The 27,543-nt window shown below is 36.6% G+C and overlaps 2 protein-coding genes across 2 annotated transcripts; one reads left to right on the top strand and one right to left on the bottom strand.

Moving 5' to 3' along the window:
- The first annotated feature begins 946 nt into the window (after positions 1–946).
- Positions 947–24,887, top strand: zbtb47b (zinc finger and BTB domain containing 47b). The gene is made up of 6 exons (XM_052596458.1): positions 947–1,239; positions 13,524–14,731; positions 16,149–16,296; positions 17,701–17,816; positions 19,520–19,664; positions 20,159–24,887. Exons 1-6 carry the CDS (start codon positions 1,215–1,217, stop codon positions 20,560–20,562), a joined length of 2,046 nt encoding a protein of 681 aa, XP_052452418.1. The 5' UTR covers positions 947–1,214; the 3' UTR covers positions 20,563–24,887.
- On the bottom strand, positions 22,761–27,150 carry LOC128013457 (kelch-like protein 40b). Its single transcript, XM_052596461.1, has one exon. The coding sequence runs from the start codon at positions 26,614–26,616 to the stop codon at positions 25,957–25,959; it is 660 nt and encodes a 219-aa protein (XP_052452421.1). The 5' UTR covers positions 26,617–27,150; the 3' UTR covers positions 22,761–25,956.
- Between the last annotated feature and the right edge of the window lie 393 nt (positions 27,151–27,543).

Below are 27,543 nucleotides of genomic sequence, written 5' to 3' on the forward strand. Positions count from 1 at the left end.
CAAAAATCCACAAAATTGAGTATGATGCATTAGAATGTGGATAAAGGTCATCTAAAACATGTTTGTAAGTATTGACCACTACAAGCATGTCTGCTTTTTGAATTAATCCTGGGGATACTGTACATCCAAAATTGCTGGCATACAGTAGGATCAGAATTGACAACCACTTCACTGATAGTACTGCATCCGAATGTGCTGTCAGTGTCTAAATTATTATTTAGTATAAACTGCATGCATTTCTAGATGTACTAGACATTCTAGCAATAATCTAAGTACAGTTTAACCACAAAGAGCTATTTTATTGGTATCTAAAGTACTTAAAAGGATACTAAACTCCAAAATGTTGTTCCAAACCTGTAAAAGCTTTGTTCATCTTCAGAACACAATTTAAGATATTTTGGATGAAAACCGGGAGGATGTCCCATAGACTGGCAAGTAAAATGCACTGTCAAGGTCCAGAAAAGTATGAAAGACATTGTCAGAATTGTCAGCCATCAGTGGTTCAACCATAACGTTATGAATCGACTACAATACTTTCTGACAGTCACAAGCCTCCCAGTTTTCTTCCAAAATATCTTAAATTCTGTTCCGTAGACGAACAAAGCTTTTACGGGTTAGGAATGAAAATGGGAAAATTGTCATTTTGGGGTGGAGTATCCCTTTAAACATTAAGAGCTCAGATCACATTTCTCCATTTTCGAAAATCTTTTTTAATAATTTTTTTTTTTTTTTACATTTTTTTTATAAAAAAATAAAAAATAAATAAAAAAAAAAGTACACTTTTGATTGCAATGGCTATAATTTCTCCGGATTTTAAGGATTCCGCATGCTCTCAAGCACACAGTGATGATGAGATGCTGTCAAACATCCAAGGTCATGAGCACCTGGGACACAAATGCTCCATGCCCCCATAAGGGCAGCTTGTATTGATTACTCATTTTTAGCAGTAGATGTAGACTAGAGCTCAGACGGGGAAAAAAATATCCAGTGCAATGTCCCTTTAAAACTTCTGACAAAAGCCCATATGATCCCTGAGCTCCAATCACCAATTCCTACTGCAAAAGCAGCCTCTGCATTTTTGTCTGCCTGAATGCTGCTAGCACGGCGAAAAAAACAGCGAGGGGAAGGAAAACTGAAGAAATGTGAAAATCCAACGTACTATTAGATGTCGAGCGGAAGTCCTGCGCAAACGGAGTTATTCGCTGACTCCTTCGATGCTACAGACCTCGGATCAAAATGGTACAGTGGACAACGACATTTTGATTATTTTATATCCATATTTTATCTCTTGTAATTTTAAAAGACTTAGCTAGGCCGTTGAAACTTGCAGTAGTTTGTCCCGGGATGTGTCTTGAGTTTTGAATGTTTTAGATAACGTGATGTCGCCAATACATTTGACGGCGAAATGAAGTTTGCAACTTGCACAGAACGCTGACAGTCACAGAAATTGGAAGGTTAACAAGAATGCAATGGCCACAATAGCCTACATTGTTGCATTTAAAGAGTTAAATTCTCTCATATCAGTGTGGATAGGGATCACGTCGTGACTGGTGCATTTTTTTGGACATTGATGCATGCAAAATGAAAAGCGAATTTAAAATGTTATTCTAAATATACTTTTGAAATGCTATCGAGTTTGTTGCACATGACGAGAATCCATAAAGAGCTCATATTTAAGTTGTGCAATAAACGTGAGTCTCCAGATAAATGTTGAAGGCGCTACACAGTATTTTTTTTTAATTATTATTATTTTTTTTTAAGAGATACAGGAGCTTGGAAACATTATACTTTAAATGCCATTTAAATGATTTTATATTCATATAAATAATTTTCTAAAATATAGGCATAGTCCAAAACAAAGAAATATATTAGCAAATACTTATAATTATACAAGTAGCATTAGTATTTTTTATAGTAATGGTAGTTGCAGTATAATGATTTAGTATTGTCAAAGAAAAAACAAAACTATAATTTAAAAAGTGTTCTACAGACTGGTTATATCAAAGTTAAACTTAAATCTGCAATGTAGATATAAATATTAAAATGCTTAAATTACAAAAAGAAAAAAGATAGAAGAAAGTCATAAAAAACAAGCAGTCGCCACTTAAAGTGTTCACAAAATCAACTACAAATATCAAGTAATTAAAACAAAATATTTCAGGAATTGCAAAAGCCATTGAAATAAAGAGAGGGAGAAAATTTAAGAATATTTGTTCCTAGTTTTTCAGGGACTAGACATTGCAACCTCTGTAAATCTTTTTTATTTAAATCCCACCTATCACAAATAAAAAAAATAAAATAAAACGTTGTAGTCTCCGTGAACTCAATCATATGCAGAAGAATAAAATAGAGAATTATAAAAAATTCATTGTTTTTTTTTTTTTTTGTTAGTTTTTAGTGGTTTGTTTATATGTCAAGTACGTGATTGTTTATATAATTTCTTATTTGCAAATAGGAAAAATAAAATAAAATAAAAATCATAAAAAGATATTTCTTAAATTTGGGTGTATTTTGGTGTTGTTGTTTTTTTATTAGCATGTAATATGTCATATTCTTCATAAACAGAAGGAGAGCATCACAAAGGCTGCGGGATGAAAGCAGTGTTGATTTTAGGAATGCTCAGTAAAAATAAAGCATGTGTGTTGTAGTACATTGATGCTGTAATCCAGAGGCCTCTTCACATCTGGAAGCCGGGTTAATATCTGGGTCAGGTCACTACTTTAGTGCCGCGGCCCTTTTTGACCTCCAGTTGCTTGCTTGATTTTTTCACATGACCCTTAAAAAATGTCGTTATTTTTTTTATTATTTATACAGTGCATTTCCTCTTTGCCTGTAGTGGTCCAAAAGTGCAGAGCCTATTGTTGGTTGACATGTGAAATGAGTCAGAACCCAAATTATTCATTACGCCCCCATTAATGCATTTTATATGAGAATCTAATACATTTTAGACAATCACAGTAAGAATATCACTTGATGCTAACATTTTAGTTTCCAAAACTGTTTGTTATAACAGAAAAGCAGCTGAACTAGTGACTAGTTCCCATAGCTCAACTAGTTAAGCATTGATGGTAAAAGCATGGTCAAGCAAGGTCTTCATGTTTGAGATGCATACGGTTAAAATTCTCATACAAATGAATAAATGCATTGAATGCATGATGATTTCCTAACATGAATCGGCCCTTTATCAACCGTTCCTCATGAAAGCGCTACAATAACTTGTACTTTAGGAAGAGCTGAAATAGCAGGAGTCGTTCTAAACTCTGCAGTCTTGTCCTTTAGTGCTGCGGCCTGGAAAAAAGCATCATGCTGAGGGTTTTTATGTAACCATCTATTCAGGACATTCCTGCCCACCCTTGACTTTGAGGCTTCGTTGTCTCTCAGTGCTGTGCTGTTGGGGTCACTTAAATCCATGTGACAAGTGCTCCTCAAACGGCTCCCAGCATTCAACTCGAGCCTTGTTCTTATTATTATCAATGTTAAAAATAATTGTGCTGCTTAAAGGGATAGTTCACCCAAAAATGAAAACTCCATGACCGTTTAGTCACCCTCATGTTGTTCCAAATCTGTGTCTTTCGTTATTTTGAAGAATGATGGTAGCCATTGACTTCCGTAGTATATAAATATATTATAGAAGTCAGTGGCTACCATCAACTGTTCGGTTACCAACTTTGTTCAAAATATCTTTTGTGTCATTTTATAATATCTGCATGAATTAAATGCTACTCCTAGTATGCAGATATGATTAATGTGTATGTATGCATTCTTCGAAGGATCCGTTTGCTAAATCTGTACAATTTAAATCTTTATCAACGCACATTACCTTCCTTCTCCTTTTGGGTTGTGGAAAAGAGAAGACATTTATTTCCCTATTTCACAGTTGTGTTTCTCCCGGTGTCTGTGTTGTCTGTCAGCTTCAGTTCCTCACATTGCTGCATACTTAGGTCAGGGTCTGTACACGGAGAGGAGTTGGCCCATGAGCGGAGTTAGCAGATCTGTGGCAGTTTGTGTTTGTGCTTTATGTGGCAGAGACATGCCAACTCCACAGGCTCTTCTCTTGGCCTGAAGTCCTGACTCAGCTCCTGCTCACATAGCTCAGGCTGAATTCTCCTGGCAGACCTGCTCAGGACATGTAACGTAGCAGATCACAGTCTACGACCTTGATTATTCAGTTCCTGCATTGGGTAGTTTAAGCTCTGAAACAGCCACATTTTGTTCTTGCTTGGCTGTATGAGAGAAGTTGGCAAATAAAATATGACTTAAAATGTGACTTTTGTACAGCTTTCATGAGATTGACCAGAGAAGTAAATCTCTTTCTTTCGGTTTTTTATGCAAGAAAGATTAGGCCCCTGAGATTATAGTATTCTGCAAAGTTGTTTGCTGTTCCTTTTCATTGCGAATATGAATTTTCAATTTTCTCCCGGCACTGTGACAGTGATCTCGCACGGCTTTGTTTGTGTCGCCAAATGGTTCTGGCTGTGGATATACTGTCTCTTTTACGAGAACCTGATTTCGCTCACCTTGTCAAGCGCACTTTTTATTATTAGACACCGCAGACACATGAGAGGTAAAATCCTTTGTTTGTTTGTCTGGCTCAATTTCATGCCCCGCTTGGCACATAATATTTCAAACTGCGATTCTGTTGTTCTTGGTTGCATTAACATATAGATGGAAATGGGAAGTCTTCTAAATATATCTGCCTCAGTCGGCTCGGGAAAAGTGCAATGAGTCGTAGACATCCCCATGTGGTTTGTAATAAAATAAATGTTGTACGACGGTTGCAGTATCCAAAGGTTATGAGAGGTGCTTAATGCGTTAATGTCGCCGTAAAATGATTTTCATTTAAACTAACACAGTCCCAGCGTAGTCTTCCAATTTTCTGATTTATTGACTGATTTCTTGTGAATTTTTTTTTTTTTATCTCGCAACTGATGCCGAAGAGGACTTCCCTGAGCAGTGTTTGCTGGACGTACAGAAACTCTGCAGTAAACACCTGCTGTACTCGCTTGTTTTACTAAAACCATAGGAAAGCTGAGTGCTTCTGGCTTCCTCTGCTCCTCAGAAAAGAGCTTCGACTGGCTTCCAATCCGTTATGCTGTTAATTAGCTGCTGAACCTGAAAAACAACTGACAGGGGACCACCGTCCCTAATCACTTATTCTGATTGAACTTGGTAATTAGATGAAGGGATGGATGGATGACACCCTCTTTCAACAATATTTTCTAACCTAAGGCAAATATTTATCTTTGTCTAAATTAATTTGTGTTCGAGTCAGTTTTTCACTAAATTTGCACAAGTTTTATTTTGTATTTTGGTTTTCAAGATTAGTTAAGTTCTCTTCCAGAGCCCTTTCCTCTGATTTGTCATTGTATGTACAAGTAAATTCTGTTTGGTTGTTGAATATGTCAATCATACATCCATTTCTTGTTTAATGAGTACGCTTATAGTCAGAGGTCAATCCTGAAATATCAATTAAATCGCACCATTCAACATTTGAATGCTAACACCATTTGCTCTTTATTTCTGTTATTTTTGTTCATATTGTCGTGGACTGTCAATAACAATCCTCTACAAAAATATTAAGCAGCTCAGCGGTTTTCAACATTGACAGAAAATGTTTCTTGAGCTGCAAATCAGCGTATTAGAATGATTGATTATTTCTGTAGAATTAAGACTGGATTGCTGAAAATCCAGCTTCACAATCACAGCATTCAATTACATTAAATATATTACCTTAAAATTGACATCATTTATTTAAATTGTAATAATATTTCACAATATCACTGTTTTACTGTATTTCTAGCCTTTGAAAACCATGATAATCTGTTTTTGCCTAGTGTCTATGCAATAAAACGGCAAATAGTCTTTGATTAAAAAACAAACAAACATGTAATTCAGAAAAACCTAGACGCTTCGTAATTATGCTTATTTCTACAATAAGGTTTTTGCGTCTATATTTTTAAATGCATCTCGCAATTCGATTTGAAAAGCCTGACATTTGTGAACCAAGGTTAAAACCCTAAAAACGAATGTGACGGACACAAATAGAAGTGAATTATACGTTTCTCTTATGGAGATGTACTGCACCCTCCGCTCTGGCTTTGCTTTGCCGGTGTTTAAAGCTCACATTATTCAGCACTAGACAGGCAGCTGATCCGAGGAGCACCAAACAGCCCTGTTCAGGGAACTGGCATGTGTAATAGCAGGTGTTATAGTTCAGGAGGCTTTCTCAGTGAAAGTGACGCTGTGGTTTGTGGCAGCTCTCTGACAGTGTGTAATTATCAACTGTGCTGGCTAGTCTGAACGGGTGAGAAGATGGTATCTGTATCTAAGAGACCTTAAAGAGATAGTTCAGTTTCAAAATTAAAGTTATGTTATGATTCGCTCAATCCCATGGTGTTGCAGACTTGTTATTCTCTTTACTTAAGACAGAATTATTGCTTACTTTTACCTTTGTATTATATTTAATAAGGTTTTTAATTTTTTTTTTTTTTGGAATCAAAAGTGTGGCCTTGCTAGCTCTATTTTTGTCTTTCTCTCTGACACACACAGACTGCTCATGTCTTGCTAATTTACAGCGTGCACACACACACACACACACACATACTCACCCAGGCCATAAGTCATTTTTGTATCTCTGTGAGAGCTGTAAATGTGTGTTTGTCTCGCTCAAGGTCAGGACTGAACGAGTGTCCTGATTGGATCGGGGAGGGCATAGGCATCGAGCAATAGCACACACATACACAGACACCCAGGGTCTAATTTTTTCAGTCCTCTGAGGACAGCTCCATCATCACCTTGGAAAGTGGCTCTTCTGAGAGGGCGATTGGTACATACAGGCTTCAAAAGTAGAAAATCTTCTCCGGAGTGGAAAGAAAAACTGATTTATTTTTTAACGTCTGGTCCACTGAGGCTCTTTCCTCCTCACAAATACACACAGTTTCTTTGTCCTCTGGGAAATTTCCATAGGCACTAACATATTGACTCAAACCCGTCTCTGCTATTATTTCTTTGCTACGTCATGAGAATAATAGACCTGTGCAGAAGGGGTAGTCCATCGATTTAGATTTATCTGTTTCTCAGTCTCACTGACTGTCTAGAGTGATAAAATACACTGTAAAAAATCTAAAGGTTAGAAAACTTAAGTTTAAGACAACCAGCTTCAGTAGATTTTTGAGTTTTTTTCAATTTTTCGTTGTATAAACTTGTCTTGAACTTTCGATATTTTTTTACAGCGTAATAATTATAAAGTTATCTCTATATAATTTTCTCTCTATGATCTTAGAAAAGGGCAAAACAATAAAGCAGATTACTGCTTAAATAAAAAAAAAAAAAAAAAAGTTTAATGTCAAGAAAATAACCGTACTCATTTATTTTATATAAATAAAACATTTTACAAAATATTTTAGAATCTATAATTGGGAAATTATCTATTGGAAATTAAAAACTATAACTGAATGAATGGTTAATGTTTCAAATTTGAAGTTGATATCACAAAAATTGAGGCTTTTCTGAAAGTTTTGTTGGCACTAAACCAGGAAAAATATTGAATAATAGTTTCCTATCAGAAATGTATTAATTTGTCACAATATTACTTCCACCACAAAATAGTCACCAAATAAGGAACCTTGAGATTCAGACCTTTCCAATAATGTTTGTCAAAATTAGAAAAAGGGTAGATTTTTTTGTTTTGTTTTGATATATTATTTTTAAGGTTTTGTAAAATTACAAATAACCCTGCCCACTAAGGGGAGGAGCCTACCACTATCTGTCTGTCTGTCTGACTACATAATATATGTAAAAATCAAATCTTTTTTTTAGTCGATCTGGGAGGCATTAATAGACAAATGGAAAATTTTGCCAATTTTACATACCTTCAGTTACTCATTTCTGTTACTTCTTTTCAAATCCAGATCCAGGCTTTCTTTAGTGCTCTATTGAAATGCAGGTCATTTCTAATTGTGCATAATGTCTTGGTTAGAGGGACTCCAGATGCCAAGTCATTGCTTGGCATTTCTGTATGATTGATGAGGAAACAGTGCCAGACAACAGCTCCTCTGCATTTTACAGCGCTGTGAAACTTCCCCTCGAGCTGGCAGCACAGGAAGTGGAGGAATCCAGAGGGCATGAGGACAGCGATTAGTCTCTCGTCTCTTTAATAGCAGCCTGATTAGATTCCCATGATAATACTTGTTTTTCATTAATACAGAGTGGGCAACAGCCTCAAAGTTTAGTTGAAGGTCAAAAGAGTCACTATTCAGTGCCATGGATGCACAGTTGCTAAAAATGTGTTCTGCTTGCAGGGTTAAAGAAATAAAATAGTCATATAGTCAGTTATTATGGAGTATATCAAAAAAAGAAAGGTCTTGAAAGATGTTCACCCTGCACTTTTCAATAAAACATAAAAGCTCCAGAAGCTGCACTAATCATGTTCACATTTGAACCTCTTCAAATTTGGCACATCAGGATAATTGTCTTACAATTGAACATGATGCACAAAGTTTGAATATGCATAAGTATGAGAAGTTTTTTAGTCAAGAACCACCTAAATTTTTTGTCTGTTTTTTTCACATAAAGCTGACAAATCTAAGTCATATCAACCGCTTTTGTGTTGCTTTTTTTCAGTTATGTTCTATAGGAAGTCTGCTTGGTGACTGATGACTTTTTTCCAGTATTTTTGAACTCTCATTGCAGAGAGGACATGAACCAATGTTCCCCTAGTTCAGATAGGATCCTATATTCACATCACTTTCAAATTGTCTTTCTCTATCACTCTCACTTTATTTTCCATAAAGTCTGCTCTAGTTTTAAGCTGACTCAGGCTTTAGTGAGTGTCTGTTCAGATCAACGTTGAACAGTCGCTCTGAAGCTCCATGCTAGCCGTGTATCTAGCCAGTCTGAGGGAGATTGAGGCTGGCGGGATGCCCATTTGGGTTCTTGAGGGTGTCACTCAATCCTCCCAACCCTGAGCTCTTGTTAGGACAATGCTGAAGGGGGAGAAGGATCGCAGAGTTGGCATTTCCATCGTTCAGTCTTCCGCCTGACAGCAACAGCCTCCCTCTCCTCACTTTCTGAGGTCTGTGGTAACAAGAGAAAGAAATGCTAGCTGGATTAGCTTGGGTCAAGTTACCAGTCTTTTCCAACACTGAGATGGTATTTTTGTCAAAAATGATTTGTCGTTAAATAATTTGAATCTGAATATTAATAGTACTGTTTGTTTTCAGTCATCTCATTTCCAAGATACAAATAGGAGTTAATTCTGTATTGTTTAAAGTTCCTGCGGCTTGTTGCTGTGGTTTGTTGAGTTTGTATGTATTGCGGTATGACATCTTGGTGGGTTGCTGAAATTGTGAGCAGTTCATCAAAAGTTGTTGAGAGGTTGGTCAGTGGTCTTCACAGTGGCTGCATTGTTACAGTGCTCCGTGTGAGATGATGTACTCGTCACTCTGATTCTCACTGAAAACATCCCAAATAACCTACACTTATTGTGATGAGATGTTTTAAAATTGGAAAAATGTGTCTGTGGCGGCATTTCTGCAAAATGATGTTGCTTCTTTTGTTTCACCACAATTTCGAAGTAAAACGTTCAGTGGGTGGCACTCAAATTCGGTTACAGTTCAGTTTTATTCAAAACTTTAACAGTTTTATTACATTTATTGGTTTATTTATTAAGCAGTTTGGAAAATAAAATGTCTGGTAAGTGACACTAAAAGGTACATGTACAATACAGTTTAAACTTTTGGGGCTGGTAAGATTTTTTTGAAATGTATTTATTTGATTGAAAATAAAGTAAAAACAGCAGTATTGTGGAAAAAAGTACTATATTAAATATTTATATTATAAATATTTATATATTAATATAATTATTTTTATATATTTTTAAAATGTAATTTATTCCTGTGTTGCAAAGCTAAAATTTGAGCAGCCGTTACCTCTGTGCCACATGATTCAGAAATCTTGCTAATATGCTGTTTTGAGCACCAAAAATATGTATTATTATTATTATAATACAACTGAAAACAGAAGCTTAATATTGATGAAAAATGTGTAAAAAAATGTATTTGATTGAATAGCTAGTTCAAAGAAACTGCATTTCTATCATGACAGCTCTGAAGATTTTAACATGGTTATGGATATGATGTATTTGGTCTTGGTGGAATAGATTTGCTATACTGCTGCTTCTGAAATGCTGCTGGTGTTAGTTATTGCTGTTGTTGTAGATAATTGCTGCTGCTGTAAGGCAAGTACAGGAACTTGCTACTGCTAATACATAAACTGATATGATACTTTGAGTTTTTAAGACATACTGTTGCTTCACAAATAGCATATGTAATAACCCATAACAGATCTATACAGGTGGAGCTGGGGAAGGTGGAGGGTTTCAGAGGGCTTTGAACTGGTCTAGTGGATGCTAATCAGACATTTAAATGTAAAACAGTAAGCTCATTGGCTGCATATGCATCATGAAACAATTAGCCTGTGCCAAATAGTTTAATGCAGTGAATATCATCAATTTGTGTTAACAACCCATCAACCTGCGCCATCTACAATTTCATGACAGAACTTGGCATTTAAAAAAAATCCAAATCCTTTATTCATTCCTTTTAAACTTAAACAAGAATAAACTTTTTGATTAATTTAATATATCCTTACTGAATAAATGTATCAATTAAAAAAAAAAAAAAAAAAATTCTATATATATATATATATATATATAATAGAATTCCAGAAATTTCTTTCTTGCTCTCCATCTCTGCATTTGTGAATGGGACAAAAGGAGCATTTAAAATCTCTCTGAAGACTGCAGAAACGGTGATGTTAGAAACAGAAACAGTGGTGTTATTTGGGAGTTGTGGTATACAGTGTAGTAAAGACCGCAAAATGAAAGTCAACTTAGGGTAGATCTCTTCCCTCGCCTCTCTGCTGCCTGGCAATGTGGTGAACGTCCTCGGCCAAGTGCATACCAGCCGGCCTGGCCAGCAGCCCTGAGTCACCTCTTATTACGTGAAAGCAGTTTCTGCGCTACAGTGAGTTCAACTTTATGAACCAGAATGAGGAGTGTTACACTACCCATGTTCCTGGGAATAACAGGTCTGTTTAACAAGGTTTTGGCAAAGGTCTTGTAGGAGTGTAGTGAGCTGGCAAACTAATGTGAGACTGTTGAGTGCAATCATAGGCTGGTCTGTGATCAGCAACAAGTTCAAAAGTAAGACTTTTGATGCAATCTTTTTTTATTGATGCCAGTGAACAAGATTTCATCTTGACGTCTAGTCTCCACTTTCAAACAGAAAGAGTAGGTTAATGTGCTTCCAGTTCGTTTATTTGGCTAAATTGCTTGAAAGTACAGAAGATATTGTTGTCATTTATATACATTCACGTGACACGTCAGATTATTTTTGGGGATTTTGTCTCTCTTAATTCCACAGATGACAGGAAATTCTTGAGGAGAGAGAGAGAGGATGACATGCACTAAGTGCACACTCACTAACTGCTGTGCAACAGCTCAAACCAATTTAATGCCTTTCAAAAATGTTTCACGTTGCCAGTTTTGAATTTGATACAGCTGACTAGGTATTGTTTTGGAAAAACAACCCCTTATCTCTTTTCAATTATTCCTGGTGGCGCTAAAGAATTTATTTATCCAAATGAACTTCATGAAAGCTTCTGAATTAGGTTTGGTGATTTGTGTTTTCAGTTTAGCAGTAGGGTTTTGCTCTTTGCAAATAATGCACCTCTGAATATAAAAAAAAACATCACAAAATATTCCAGAGGAAAGCATGCATATGGAATTCCATCAGCCAATCATATCTTATCTAATTACAATATAATTCCAGATTTACGTACTTTCCTAAAATGTGTGTCTTGCAAAAGGCCATGCATATATGTCAGTTTGATGCAACCAACAGTTAATAATTTTAGACTTTTGTGCATCGTCACAGTGAGTACATATGATGATGAACATGACTGTGTTTTAAATGGTTAATTCTGTGTAATTTTGGGGCATATTTAACAAGATCAGTTGGCTTCTGAAACTTAAAGTAAGACTGTTAATTCTGCTTGTTGTTAGTCACAAAAAAGTCAGCGTAACCAATCCGTGTAATTGTTTGGAGAGCCTGATATTTACTCTCTCCTTGCTCTCTTTAATTGTTTACCGGCCAGTGTTTTGTCTTATGCACAATGATAACTCAAAGAGACAGGACGCTGGAGGAGGAAGTTAATGGTTAGCGCACGGCTCTGAATATCAATGTGATATCAATGTTTTACATGCTTCTCTTTCTGTCCTCTCACTTGGTTTGTCCTTTTCTCTTTTCACTGGCTGCCTCTCCCTCTGTCCCTTTCCTTTTCCTCTTTGGAGTTTTTAAAGAGATGCTGGCCAGATCGAAACCTTGTCCTTCCTGATCTAAAATAAGCCAACCTTGGGAGCAGAAGGGGAGGGCATAGCGGCATGCTCCAGTAGCTTCTGCTTTTCTCACTCTCAGATGGGCGATGTTTGATATTGTTTTCAAGGCTGCTGTGAATCAAATGTCTATGCAGAAAAATATTATTACATTTTCTGATGGTTTATGTCAACCATTATATAGTGTTACTTTAATATTAGTTATTTCTAGGGTTGGTGTTATAACTAAACAAATATTCTTCTCTTATTTTGAACTATAAATTCTATATATGGCTTTGAAATAATTTTAAAGAATCATTTCAACCAAACCACATTTTTGACAGGTCAATACCAAATTTCAAACCAAGTACAACCAAAATGTTTAATGTAACATATACAATACAGAAAACAGTAGTTTAAACAAGCTATTTAACAATAATCAAGCATATTTTCCATAGTTTTTAAATAATGAAGACAAGGAATTTAAGACAAGGTTAGATAGTATGACTCCTGACCCAAGGGTTGTGGGTTCGAATCTCGGGCCTGCAATACCATGACTTAGGTGCCCTTGAGCAAGGCACCGAACCCCCAACTGCTCCACGGGCGCCACAGCATAAATGGCTGCCCACTGCTCCGTGTGCGTGTGTGTGTGTGCACTTTGGATGGGTTAAATGCAGAGCACGAATTCTGAGTATGGGTCACCATACTTGGTTGAATGTCACGTCACTCACTCAATAAACCTCACTCAAGTATTTACCAATATAACCAGTTAGTATAATACACAAAGCAATATTTACCTGTATTTTTACTTATCTGAAACCCTAAAGATTTAGTGAATCTTATTAACTTACTTTAAAAATTTTAAAAAAACTTTGCAAAAAAAATTGAGTTCAATGCAGTAAACCAGACTGATAATGGCCAAATAAAACCATATTAAAATAGTTAATGTCATATTGCAACCTACACAATATAGCTTGTTGCATTTACCACCTTGCAAGCGCTTCGTTGTAGAAATGCAAATCTAGTTAACAGCTCAAATGTTTATTCTTGTTCTGTTTTCAAAGTGGCTATACATAATTGGTCTGTTAATGTGTAAATTTGCTAATGAATTGTAAAATCAATACATATTTTCTCCTGTCTTCTCTCACAGCGGAGAGGAGTGCTGCTGAGTTCTTTCTGCTGGAGGATGCAACGCTGCACTTCCCTCATTTAATGGACAGGCATCTCTACCAGCCTCAGGTTTCCTCCCACAAGGACGTGCTGGGTGACCACATCCCCTACTTCCAGGCCCTCATCTCCCAGAGTCAACCGCTGCACTGCATAAACCTGGCCTTTCAGTTGCTACGTATCCAAATCCTCAACGTCATCTGTATCTCCATCTTCGAAGTCCTACAAGTGTCACTTGTGCTCCAGATGAGTTCCTGTCACAAGCTACTTGGGTCCAATGAGATGGCAAACACAGACGGGCAGGGTACTGCCTCGTCCAATCAGATGTACAAGATGAAGGAGCTTGAGAAGATGTACACACAGCAAGGAAATGGTACATTCTCATTGCTTGACAGTGGGGTCAGTAGGGAAGTCACGCAGACACATTCATCTAGCGTCCACTCCAGCCCTCAAGCCAAACACTTCTACAAAAAGGATGACAGTGGAGGGGGAGTGGCTAGTGGAGGAGGGCGGGGCTTATGCGCAATGGAGGGAGGGGCCAGTATAAATGAAGCGGGATCTCGGGAGAGTTCTGTCTCCTTTAACAGAGAGCAGATTATAGTGGAGGTCAACCTAAATAACCAGACTTTGAATGTTTCTAAAGGGTCCGATGGCAAGGGTGTCACCTCAAGCACCTCATCCCTCCTCATTCACCGTCACGCCAATCTTTCCACTGCGGTGGAGGGTAAGGAGCAAGACGATAATGAAGATGTCGGCGAGGATGAAGAAGAAGAGTATGAACACAGAAAGGAAGGGATGGAAAATTGCAGCGATGATGAGGACGATGAAGATGAAGAGGAGAATGAGCTCGACATTCCAGAAACAGGATGCACTAGCGTGGAAAGATGCCGTGCCTTGAGAATACCAACAGACGCCATCGGCATGAGACAGACGCTAATTGACTCTACACTAGGGGAGGGGAGGAAGAGGAGGAAAGAGCAGGAGAGTCTGGGGCAGAAGGTGAAGCTAGAAGAAAAGCAGCACTTTTCTTGCAAGAAATGCCCTCGTATTTTTAACAACCGCTGGTACTTGGAGAAGCACATGAACGTCACCCACAACCGCATGCAGATCTGCAATAAATGCGGCAAGCGCTTTTTACTGGAGAGCGAGTTGCAGCTTCACCATCAGACAAACTGTGAGAAAAACATACAGGTACACACTGGTCTGCATCCACAAGGTCAATCTATAAGGTTGATTTCACACAGGCCTTTGGAGTAAAGTCATGGATTGGTTCATTTGCTTGGTGATTGATTCAAAATAAAACAATAGCAGAAGATAGCAACACTTTAATTGGACCCAGCCGTCAAAACTGAGTGTTAGAAAATAGTCTAAATTAAACACAAATCTCTTAAGTAGGCGAACAGAATTGGGACATTTTTAATTATTTGCAAAGTTTTAATTCGTAATGAAATTAACCAATAAGATTTTGATGCCAATTAAGGTTATTATAGGTAGATAAAACTGAAACTACAATTAAAAACATTATGTAACTGAAATTAAATAAAATATATTAAAAACTAATTTCTGCTGATTACCAATAAAAACGATAAAAGGAATTTCAGTTTAAGAATTTTTATTAAAAATAAATAAAAAAAACTACTGTACATGGACTATAAATAACAATATATATATTTTTAAATGACAGAAACTATAATTATATATTATAATTATATCTAATAATATTGAATATATATTTATTAGTAGTAATATTCAGCTTTTTTAATCACTTTTATTCAACCAAGATGCATTGTATTTGTCAGAAAGAACATTTGTAATGTTATGAATGTTTTAAATCTGTAAATATTTGATATTTCATTTGCCATTTCCTTTCTTTGTGGCTGTAGACCATAATCTAATGTTCACTCCACGTTAATCTTAAAAAACACTATTAAATGTCATTTTTAGCATATTTTAAATTAAATACAAATTCACCTGTAGTCTTTTAAAATTATTTTTTATTTTTATTGAATTTAGACAAAATGTTTAGATTTAAAAATGTTTCACTTAGTGGTCAAAATATGAGAATGATAATAAACTTGTAGATTTGTCGCAGTATCAGTTTTCATCCTATAACAAAATAGTATAGACCTTTAGCTTCTTATAGCTCATTTTGCCATGTGTAAAGTTGGATTATGTGTATTCTCTTCTGGTATTCTGCTATGAGTGCATATTGCAAAGAAGAATGATAGACCAGAGATTTGGGATGATATGTAGGCACAGACTGTATTATGGTGTGGAGAACAGCTGTTTTCTGTCACTAAAGCAGGTCTGCCAGACCGTTTCCACCTCCAACTTCAACTAGGTCTAAACAATCCAACAATCATTAGTCTCTGCTGTATGAAGCACTTACAGGGAATTCAGTGTAATTAAGGTAATTGTGCTGTTGTGCTTAATTTGATATAAATGAATTTCAAGTTAGAGGTGCCCTTTGCAATATGCATTCTTTATTTGGCTTACGCAGTTCTCAGTACTCTCTCAGAATGATAAAATCCTGTTGTGTTTTCTATTGACCCCTAAGGGATAGAAGTTTAGTCTAATGCCGTTCATTCAGATCCTCTGATCTTTGTAGTGCGTGACTTGTGGAAAAGCCTTTAAAAAGCTGTGGTCTTTACACGAACACAACAAGATTGTCCACGGATATGCTGAGAAGAAGTTCTCTTGTGAAATCTGCGAAAAGAAGTTCTACACCATGGCACATGTCCGGAAACACATGGTTGGTGAGTACTGGGTCATGTCGTTATTATTTACGCACTTTTACGTCTTTCCAAACATGTATTGCTTGTTTCTAGAACACAAAAAGCAATTTTTTTTTTCAAGAATATTCTAGACTTTCTTTTTCAGTGTCATTAACGTGATTAAGAGCTGAAGCTGTTAAAGGAATAATTCACCCAAAAATTCAAATTTTGCTGAAAATGTACTCATAAAAATGTAGATAAGTTTGTTTCTTCATCAGAACAGATTTGTATAAATGTCACCTTCTATCACTTGCTCACCAATGGATCCTCTGCTGCGAATGGGTGCCGTCAGAATGAGATTCCAAACAGCTGATCCACAATCTACACGACTCCAGTCCATCGATTTACATCATATGAAACAAAATGGTGCATGTCTGTAATTAATTCGATATTAAGACATTTACAAATATGTTGGATGTTGATGTGAGAGGAAAACAAGCCTTTCTCACTGGAGGAAGTGTTACTATGAATTATGGACTTAAGGACTTTGGCCAAAAGCGACAAGGTTTTAAAGTCAAAACAACTTAAAAGATAGATTTGTTTATTACAAGCACACAGTTTTTTTTGAGGGGCCTTTCATTCTGACGGCACCCATTCACTTCAGAGGATCCACTGGTGAACAAATGAGGCAATACAATATACATTTCTCCAAACCTGTTCTGAGGAGGAAACAAACTCATCTACATTTGGATGGCTTAAAGGTACATTTTTACCTTTGGATGAACTATTACTTTAGTTTTTAAATGACAGAAAAGGCTTACATAGATTTATGTGAGAAAGAGAATTAAATTGGAATAATTATTCACTGAATGAATCACTCTTTTGAGTTGGATCTTTCCAATGAATCAGTTTATCTAGGTGGCAGACAAGATGCTGCAAAATACAGCAGCTCCATCTTATGCACAAAGACACATTGTTGTGTAAATTAACCTTCAGGCTGATGTGATATAGCGCACCCTGGCCCTCATACTGTACGGTACTTTCATCTCCTGAAGCTTGATCTTCCCAGAGCAGTGGAAAAGAGCCGCTGTGACCTTGCTTTACCATCCAGAACAGACTGAGCCGAGGACAGAGGCTGTATTGTTTAATCTGCCCTGGGAGCAGAGAGGAAATATCTTTATCTAGAAGTGCTTCCTTATACCACAACCCACTCAGTTATCTGCAGGGCAACAAGTTACACTTGCTCATCTGACACTGCTAACAGATTATGTGCAGTAATAATGTGGTGTCTTATTATACACTAAACTCTTTCAAACTCTTGCTATCCTTAAAATGAACACTGAGGCATGTGATTAAGATGTAAAATGAAGTTTAAATACATTTTATTATCACTTAATTGAGTCAAACAGAATACAATTCTAAATTTAGTTTGTTATTTTCTGGCAGCTCACACTAAGGACATGCCGTTCACTTGTGAAACGTGTGGGAAATCCTTCAAACGCAGCATGTCTCTTAAAGTGCACTCTCTTCAGCACTCTGGAGAAAAGCCCTTCAAGTGTGAGGTGAGTTCAGTCTCGTTTATCAGTCGTAGGCCTGGTTCAGGTTTTGCATTTTGTGTGTCCCTTCAGTTCATAAAAGTATCTTATCAGAGTAATTTGATCAAAAATACAGTAAAAACAGTAATACTGTCAAATATTATTAGAATTTAAGCAATTTATAACTAATATTTTTTCTATTATATTTTTTGCAATGTAATTATTCCTCTGGTGGCAAAGCTGAATTTTTATCAGCCGTTACTCCAGTCTTCAGTGTCACATGATCCTTCAGAAATCATTCTAATATGCTGATTTGCTTATCGTGCTGCTTAAAGGTGCCGTGTGTCATGTCTGGCAAAAAAATCAAGTCATACTCCACATTCCATACCAGATGGGGGCAGTATGCCTCAATAAAGTGAATTGGTCTACTCTAGAGTAACAAACGAGAAACGGCATAGTCTCTATGCTCCGACCCTACCTTCACAACAACACTACAGCCATAGCCGAAGCCTAAGAGGACGTTTTGCCTCCAGAGGAACGTTGGGTGATGTCAAGTGATTTTGAAACATGACATCTTCAAGCTACTCCACTTCACCTTTACCAGTGAATATGTTCATATTCGTTTGGTTTATATTACATTTTGAGTTGTATATACACATTATTTGAATTAAATTAATTTGACAGACAGCATTCTATCAACATCATTGGTTTATCGGGATTGTTTATCGAACATCCTTCGATACATTTCTATGTTATAACTTCACAAAAAAAAATACACAAACATATAAAACAAACTTCTAGCGAAATAATAACAGCATCTAACTTACCAATCCAAAAGAAATGTTGCAAGTTCGGAGTCGAACCTCATTTCTTTCAAGTCCATCAGTTGTCTCCAGCGATTGAAAGAAGTGCCGATGTTTACTCTGGTTCGGCTCCTTTTCTTATCGGATTTGATTTGTGATTCTGAGCACGGTTGTTTCCCTGTAGCGGGTGGTGGTCTCTTGCCAAGGGCTTCAGCCATCCTTCCGCTCTTTTCCCAGAACTGAAATGAAGTAGTGGGCTGTACTTCCCACATTATTGACATCAGGTTCAAGTACGCCCACAAGCCATGCGAGTTATTAGTGTATTGCAGGTTGGCTGGTGGTTATGTTACCCGCATACCGCCTCCCATGGCCGAAACTGGTATTCCGACACCTGTCGGGCTGTGGCTAGTAATGCTAATGCTAATTAAGGTTGATATCTCTGCAGCACTATAACTTGACTTTTTTTTATGACATCATCGCCCTTATTTCTTATAATTCTTTTGATGCGTATTATAGGTCATTTTTGGGATATTTTTACCTCAATTTTTACACATGGCACCTTTAACTTTTTTGTGTGTGTGGAATACAATACATTTATTTTTCAGTATTGTTTCTTTTTTTTCTTCTTTTTTTTAATGAATAGATTAGAACAACATAATTGGAACAAGATATCTTTTTTCTTCAATGTAATGCATTCTTGCTGAATACAATTCATTTCTTTGAAAATAAATTCTTCTTTTTTTGAACATGTTACATTGACATTTCAATGGAAAGTGACCAAATTGTCCAATATTGAATGTTTTATCGTTTCTGACTTTGTGAAATGTTGTTATGCCAAATCCAATTAGATTTAGTACCAAGACTTTGCAGAGGAACACAGATGTATATTAGAATCGGCTTAATCTGACGCTGCTGCTCCTGTTGTAGAACTGCAGTGAAAGATTCCAGTACAAATACCAGCTGAGGTCACACATGAGCATCCATATCGGACACAAGCAGTTCATGTGCCAGTGGTGTGGGAAAGACTTCAACATGAAGCAGTACTTCGATGAACACATGAAGACCCACACTGGTGAGAAGCACCACTTTGGTGCCCATCATAATCTAAATATACTATTTTTATTATATAAATGTATGATAGTTCACCCCAAAATGAAAATTCTGTCATTAATCACTCACCCTCATGTCGAAACCTGTAAGACCTTCATTCATCTTCAGAACACAAATGAAGCTATTTTTGATGAAATCTGAGAGCTTTCTGACTAAATGCAACTGACACATTCAACATTACAGTTGAACCACTGATGTCACATGGACTATTTTATGTATTTACTACCATTCTGGGCCTTGAATGTGTAATTTGCATTGCTGTCTACACAATCAGAAAGCTCTCGGATTTCTTAAAAATCTTAATTTGATTGTATTGTCTTACAGTTTGGAACGACATGAAGGTGAGTGATTAATGACAGAATTTTTGGGTTTGGTTTGACAATCTCTTTAAAAAATGAAATAAAAATAATTAATATATTCTCTCTCTAAGTTCTTCCATCTGTCTGTCTGTTCCAGGAGAGAAACCATATATCTGTGAGATCTGTGGAAAGAGCTTCACGAGCCGGCCCAACATGAAACGGCACCGCCGCACTCACACTGGCGAGAAGCCGTACCCCTGTGACGTGTGCGGACAGCGTTTCCGCTTCTCCAACATGCTCAAAGCCCACAAGGAGAAGTGCTTCCAGGTCAGCAACCCCATGGTATCTGATACCACCAACCTTGTGGACCTGGACCCCACGTCAACTGATAAGGACCCCCCAGCTAGTCAGTTAACCAGCCACCCTGTAACTCCTCCCGGTGAGGCGTCCAGTCTCCACCAGGTCAAGTCGCTCTCGCTACCCTTCATCCACTCTATTGTAGGTCTTCCATCTCCCCCGGGCCTTTTTTCCACTGAAAGGGTTAACTCCGGTAACATCTAGTTTTGAATATAAAGTTGAAGTTATTTTGATTCGTTTCTTTTCTGAAACCCAAAGCTAGCAGTAGCTCCCCATGAGCTTTTTGATTCGCATCCAATGTCAATCACTCTCATTGGGGTTTCCAAACACGCTGAGTGAGGTCTAAGACTTCCAGCGGGTGTTTGAACAGTGTGTGACACTGAATATTCCTTTTAAACTGTGCAAATTTTCACTTATCTTATTCTCATAGAGATATTTTATATACTGTTCAAATAAGCTTCTCGTATTACAGAAATACAACAAATGTTCTCATCATTTTTGTTGTTGATTAATGCATTGTTCGTGAGCTGCAGGATTAGTATTTAGTATCGCATTTCACATGCTCTTGCCGTAGACTTTAATGCTTTGCCGGTTATATATAACAGGTTGAGGTTCTCATTATCTGCTGTATGAAATATAGATGCATACTGAACTCACAGCAGAGGGCGCTGTGGGACATGAGCGTTGCAAAGTTTCGGAGCAGCTCTTTAGCCAATAAAGGTGTAGCAGCTGTGTCCCCCTGCCATAACCAAATCCAGATGTATTGCAGTAACCAAATCCTGTTAGCTTATATGTTATTACTGAATATGAAATGTATAATCACTACAGCACCTTATTTTTAATCATAGATGTATTTATATTGTCCTGTCTTCTTCGAATCCTGAAAGGTTGAAAGTTTTGCCACGTGGACTCTTCTGCATATTTGCAGAGGTTTGTTTTTTGAAGCGTCTGTGCAGGGCACAGGTGGGACGAATGGTTTTTGTCAAAGGAAATATGTAGCAAAGGCACTTCAGAATAATCAATGTTTGATGTTTGCTTAAAGGAGTAATTCACCCCGAAATGAAAATTTGCTGAGAATTTACTCGCAATCAGGCCATCCAAGACGTAGATGATTTGGTTTTGTAAATTTAGCTTTACATCACTTGCTCACCAGTGTGTGCTCTGCAGTGAATGGGTGCCGTCAATCCAAACAGATGGTTAAAAACATCATAGTAATCCACATGATTGCAGTCTATCGATTAACGCTTTCTGAAATGAAAACCCTGTGTTTGTGAGAAATAAATCCATCAAGGCCTTTTTACTTTAAATTGTTGCTTCTTGCCAAAATATGGACTAGCTTCTTGTCATAATAATATCCATAATAATACTTCCCCAAGTGAAAAAGTCCATCCTGTGTTGTCCTCACACACTAAATCCAACAACATATTTGTTTAGAGCTTTTTATTTGATCTGTGCTTATTTCTCTCCTGATTCAGGCGAGATGGGTTTTTCCCTGGAGACATTAATATTGAGAATAGAGGACTCATATTTTAGCCCCAACAAACTGTTTGAACTTTGAAGTTAAAAATGTCGTGATGAATTTGTTTCTTACAACCATGCAGTTTTTCGCTTTACAAGACATTTTTATCAGCTGTTTCTCATTCTGACGGCACCCATTCACTTCAGAGGATCCACTGGTGAGCAAGTGACGAAATACAAAATTTCTTAAAATCTGTTCAGATGAAGAAACAAACTAATTTATTACTAATTTTGAAAGAAACATATTATTTTCAGAAAATCCCAAAGAAGGATGTTTACCTTTCTTTTAATTCTCTCTGTATTATTTTAAAATTTTCAAAGCACTTTACTCTGTGTTGGCCATATGTGTAATGGCAAAATCTGAAAGGCCTAAACCACTTGTGAAGAAATTAGTATGAAAAGGAGTGGGTTTTTTTATTTGCACAAAGGCAATATCAATTCTGGATGAACACCAGGGTTTGTTTGGTTCAAAAATATTTTTGTGTTGAATGTCTGAAATGCTTTTTGGTAAATCGAGCAGGTTTATCACCTTTTTTTTCATCAGGAACAAATTCATCAGTCATCATTAATGCTTTCAATTATTTTTATTTTCACTTCACACTATTTTAAGATGGTTTTGAATGACAGACAGTCTGAAGAACTTATGGAAACTTATGGTTACTTGTGGACAAATGTTTTAGTTTTGTGCCCTAAAAATTTAATTATGTAGCAAAAAATATCAGGACTTTTGGGACTCATGTACACTGTATGGTCCTGTTAAGAAGACACACAGAATATACAAAAAAATTATTAAAAAATTTGTAAAGAAAAAAATAAAATTCCTTACCCGATGTCAGAGGATTATATAGGCACAATATAGTTCAAGAAAAACTTTCTAACAACTCTAGGAGCAGTAAAATATAGTACTTTAATAGGTAATATACATATATACACACACACATACACAAACATATGATATATATAAATATACATAGTCTGTAAATAATTCTGTGTTTACTTTCAGTTTTTGTTTAATCAGTTTTCTTTTGTTTACATTCTTAATGGGGTCAAATGAATGTGATGTGTATGTCAGCATTCATGAAAGTTCTTACAAGATGGAAATAAGCTTATATATGAGGAATAAACTCTAAATTTGGCCTTGCATCTTAAACTTTACCTTACATTGTCCTCAGAACATCAGTCATGTTCCTGGGTTAGAAACCTCCTCTTAATGCAGGTTATAGCACGTGTTTTTAAATGGTATGTGTTTCTATAAGAAGTTTTAGAAAGTCCCGCTAGAACGGTCAATTAAAGGGATAGTTCACCAAAATGTAAATTCTGTTACCATTTACTTATCTTAATATCATTTGAAACTCATATTAATGTATTTCTTCACAAGCTGTGCTATTAATTATGGAAGAGCATTTCTGCCATGGAATAAAACTCAGTTAAAAAGCAATAACCTTTTTATTTATCCTTTTATTTTGTGGTGGGAACAGGCTTACATAAAATAGCAAAATGCTCAAGTTTTTCATAAGTAAACGATGAGAGAATTTTCATTTTTTGGCTACAGCGTCCCTCTACAGTTGGAATGTAATTGTAGAAATTCTAGAATCATTATTAAAAAGCAAAGCTGATTGAACTGATGTAATTTTTTTAAGCAATAAGACCCACACTAATTGTCAGTATTCTGCATTGATCAATATGTTCATAAGTCAATTTGTCAGTCATAACCAGCTCAATGTAGAAGCACTATAATAAACCTGCCTTGAGTGTGTAATGGAATAGAGTTGCCATGATCATGAATGTGTAGATTGAAATAAAAATCACATGTTTGAAGTTAATGTTTATCTGAACAGAGACCATCACCAGGAGGACTTATGTATTATGTATTTGGTAGAAATCCTGCAATAATGTTATGCCAGATGATGATTGTTCAAGCCTTTTTGTGGTTTTGCCGCAGATCGAACCCTGTTGTTGGTGTTCTTTACATGTTTTTCAATGTCATATTGCACCTTATACTAAAACACTGAGGTTGCATGTTTTTAAAGCCCTCGTTAATATATTTAAACATATTTCATCTCATTTCCTTTTCAATATGTATATTTAAATATTAAAAACTTCCCTGAAGCATTTTCTAAGATGCATTACGGTCTTATCACAAGTTGAATTACCACAGAATTTAAGATTTAAAAAAACATACTGCTGGTTTTTTGTTATGCCCATTTTTTTCTTAATTTCTCTTGCTTTTGTTCTTTAAAGTCTTATATTTTATGTGAAGTGAAATTGCACAGAGGTTAATAAACCTCCATCTCTGAAAATATTGTAGTAAGTAAAAGGCTATTGAAGAGCTGAATGATTTGATTTTGTGCATCTGAAAGAGCATGTTTCTCTTGCAGGTTGCAAAAGGTGGAAGTCTTTAAAACTTCTTTTTTGTATTTTGCATACTTTACTAGCCTAGTTTGCTGCTTATTGAGAAAGATTTGGGATGTTTGTGCCCTTCTTGTTTTAATTTTTAATTTTTATTTAAGTGAAAAGAAAGTAAGATTTATATTAAGAAGGATTTGTCTGTTCTTTTAGTTTGTTCTGGTGTGTGCTATCCTTTTGTAATAAATAAGAAGTGATAGCAAAAGATGATTTGCACTTCAGAGTTTGGGTAGTTTTTCTTATTGTCTGTTTAAGATTTTAAAGAAACCACTCACAATCTTGAAAAGACATTTTGAAACCAAATTCAAAAAACAGTTTTTCTAAACTAGTACCTAACATGTAATACTTAAACTTACCCATACTTTCAATGTATTAAACCAATCATGAGTCTGACTGTTAATTCTATATGTCTTAGTTAAGTTTGTGTACATGCAGTTGGCAGTCATACTGGTTCTGTCAGCAGGATACTAAACAATACAAGGACTAGAGTCTAGCGGTGCTAATAAAATGAGGCTGTATTTTATGTCACTTATTGTACTGGGTAGTATTTATTGTCTGTAATAAAATAAAATAATCATTTCAATAGTGAACTAAATGAAACATGACACCAAGCATTTGTGTTTGTTTTTGACTTTTTTGGGGGAGGTTTCTCTCATTCAGAACAACAGAAATGTCACATTAACAATACATTTAAAAATGTACACATGACACAAGAAGCTCCGTCCATAATAAAAAAAAAAAGTTTTTTAAGAAACCGCATTTTCACAATATCGGTGCATGTTCTCACTTGTTTCAAATCTTAAATTGTGTTAAATATCAAATTGATCACTCTCATGGAATGAGTTTGAGTATCAGATTTTAGTGATGCATCCCAGCGACAATTATTCCTCCACCTCCCCATCTCCACCTCTATTTCTGTTATTCTCCTTTTATGTAGTACCACAATAAGGTAATCGAATTAGCAGCTTAAGCCGAGCCTTGGGTTTGAACCTCTGTTGAGGACAGCAAGCCAAACTCATTTACTTGGAACTATTAAGACTGGATGGCCAGCCAGACTCGTGAAATGGTTCTGTGTCATTGTATCCTTAAACACTGACTACTTAAACTTTTAGAATAAGAGAAAAATAAACCATTACATTTAATATATTGTCTATAAAATACTGGAAAAAAAAAATATATTGATTATTCATTCCGAACTACAAAAAAAAAGAGAAATGTCTTCCATGTGCTTCACAGAAAATACTCCAAGTCATCCCCAACAAATGCAAAACATTCCCTTGATATTACAATATAGTTCAAGTTTGGTTTTTCTTTAGGAACAGATTTTTAACATTTTAGAAAAATTGCTAAAACTATGCTAAATATCTTATTTTTTTATTTTTCAACAATAAGGGACAGACCAAAATATCTAAATATCCTGCCCAGACTCCGTTTCACAGAAAACTAGTGATTCCATGGGGTCTTAGTTTCACTAATAGCTAAATATAGCTGGATAGAGACAAAAACACGTTGTCTATGATTTATGTACACTACATAAACTACCCAATGTGCAGAATTAATGACTATAAGAAAATAATGAATGAAAACTAAACTTTATGAAATCAAGTAAATGAAGGAAGGTAGTACTTTACCTGCAAAAAATATGAATAGATCTGTTTGTCTTTGCTGTGCTCATTAAAAAAAGACTCCACCTGCCACAAATATCTGATTTTCCTTTGTGAGCAAACTGCAGTGGTTTTTGGGAATTTGGGTGGAGAGTGTAGCTACATAACAATAATTTCCCATTGGGCCATAAGCTACCGATGCAGTGTCATTGATCAAGAAGATCAAGTCTCTCAAGAACATCCCAAACTGCAGATTGTCATTCAAGATTCCTGGAATTAGCTCCTCCTGCTCTTCTTCCTGCTCTTCATCTCCCTCCGCCTCTCCTTCCTGACCTGCACTCTTTTTGCTTTTGTTCTTCTTGACTTCAGGAAGCTTCCCAGCATGGGCATCTTTGACCAGTTGCAGTTTCTTGGTGATCACTGGATTTGAGCTCAACCATTCATGTTTCTCAACATTTGTGGTGAAGTAGTCCTCGGGAACCAGACATAATCTGACACAATCCAGCAGACCCGTTAAGTCCTCCAGCCTCTTCTGTTGGTCATGTCCAATCCACTTGATCAAAGCCTCAAAAACATCTTGCTCTGTTTCGACATTCAAAGAGTCCAATGCGATAATGGCTGCCAGTTCACTTGGAGTCGGCTGCAGGAATTCTTCATCACGAGCAATTACCTGGAAGCATTCACAGGCGAAGTTCCTTGCCGATTTGGCCAGACGAGGACAATCCAGCATCAGGCCTAGTCAAAAAATCGCCAAACAGTTGCTAAAACTCAATCTCTTTTGGAGGAGCAAGACACAGTGAAAATCGAGGGGATCTGAAGCATGCTGACCAGAGCGAAGATGTCTTGTCACCTCTGCACCTACACCTCTGTCACATTGATGTTTGAGGTGTAGAGATACTTCAAGATCGTCCCCATGACTCAAGGCTCCACATCCTCCAATACAATCTCTTTCTGTTTACTCTCCCCCACACCTGACATAAAGAAAGCTCTGAAGTACGAGCTGCAAGCAGCCAGGACCAACCGGTGGCAAGGAAACTCCTTATCTTTGATCTTCAACCATCATATCACTCTCCAGAAGATCATATAGACCATCCTGCAGAAGAGTTTGCTGGTACATCCGCGTCTCCTCCATGGGATCTATGGGTAGAGCCATACTGATCGTGCAGTATCCCTGAGGGTCACAATGAAGTCAATGGCTAGTCCAGCGGTCTCTGTACCAAACTTCAGTTACTGGCTGAAAAAGAAAAGGCAGGGCTGAATCAGTTCCGCTTTGCTGCCAGGACTTTAGGCTTCATCAGCTGTCCCAATATTTCAATCAAACTCCAACTGTGGACTATTTATAGGTCCTTCACGAAGATGTGGAATCTATACTTGTACATGTGATACACAACCGCCTGCCCTGTGCAACAGCTGACACACTTCCCCATCCGAGACAGTAGTCAGAAGAAACGCTGGCTCATTCAAACGCTTCTGAATGAGATCACAGGTCACTACACAATACATTTATGGGATTATGAATCACCCTTTTGATTTTGTTTAGACTATATTATATTAATTAAAATATGAATAAATTAAATGAATGTATCTCTGAAGGAAACAAACTGCCTTCAGAAGAGTTTCTATGGCCTTTTCTATTCATCTTACCTCCATATATTGC

Source organism: Carassius gibelio, chromosome B24, assembly GCF_023724105.1.
Source record: "Carassius gibelio isolate Cgi1373 ecotype wild population from Czech Republic chromosome B24, carGib1.2-hapl.c, whole genome shotgun sequence".
NCBI lineage: Eukaryota > Metazoa > Chordata > Actinopteri > Cypriniformes > Cyprinidae > Carassius > Carassius gibelio.

Bases quoted from the DNA above. Each gene is read 5' to 3' on its own strand.
- zbtb47b (XM_052596458.1), top strand. From the start codon at position 1,215: ATGCTACAGACCTCGGATCAAAATG. The intron at 14,732-16,148 runs GTACACACTGGT...TGATCTTTGTAG, and splicing joins ACTGTGAGAAAAACATACAG to TGCGTGACTTGTGGAAAAGC. The intron at 16,297-17,700 runs GTGAGTACTGGG...ATTTTCTGGCAG, and splicing joins TGTCCGGAAACACATGGTTG to CTCACACTAAGGACATGCCG.
- LOC128013457 (XM_052596461.1), bottom strand. From the start codon at position 26,616: ATGCTGGATTGTCCTCGTCTGGCCAAATCGGCAAGGAACTTCGCCTGT.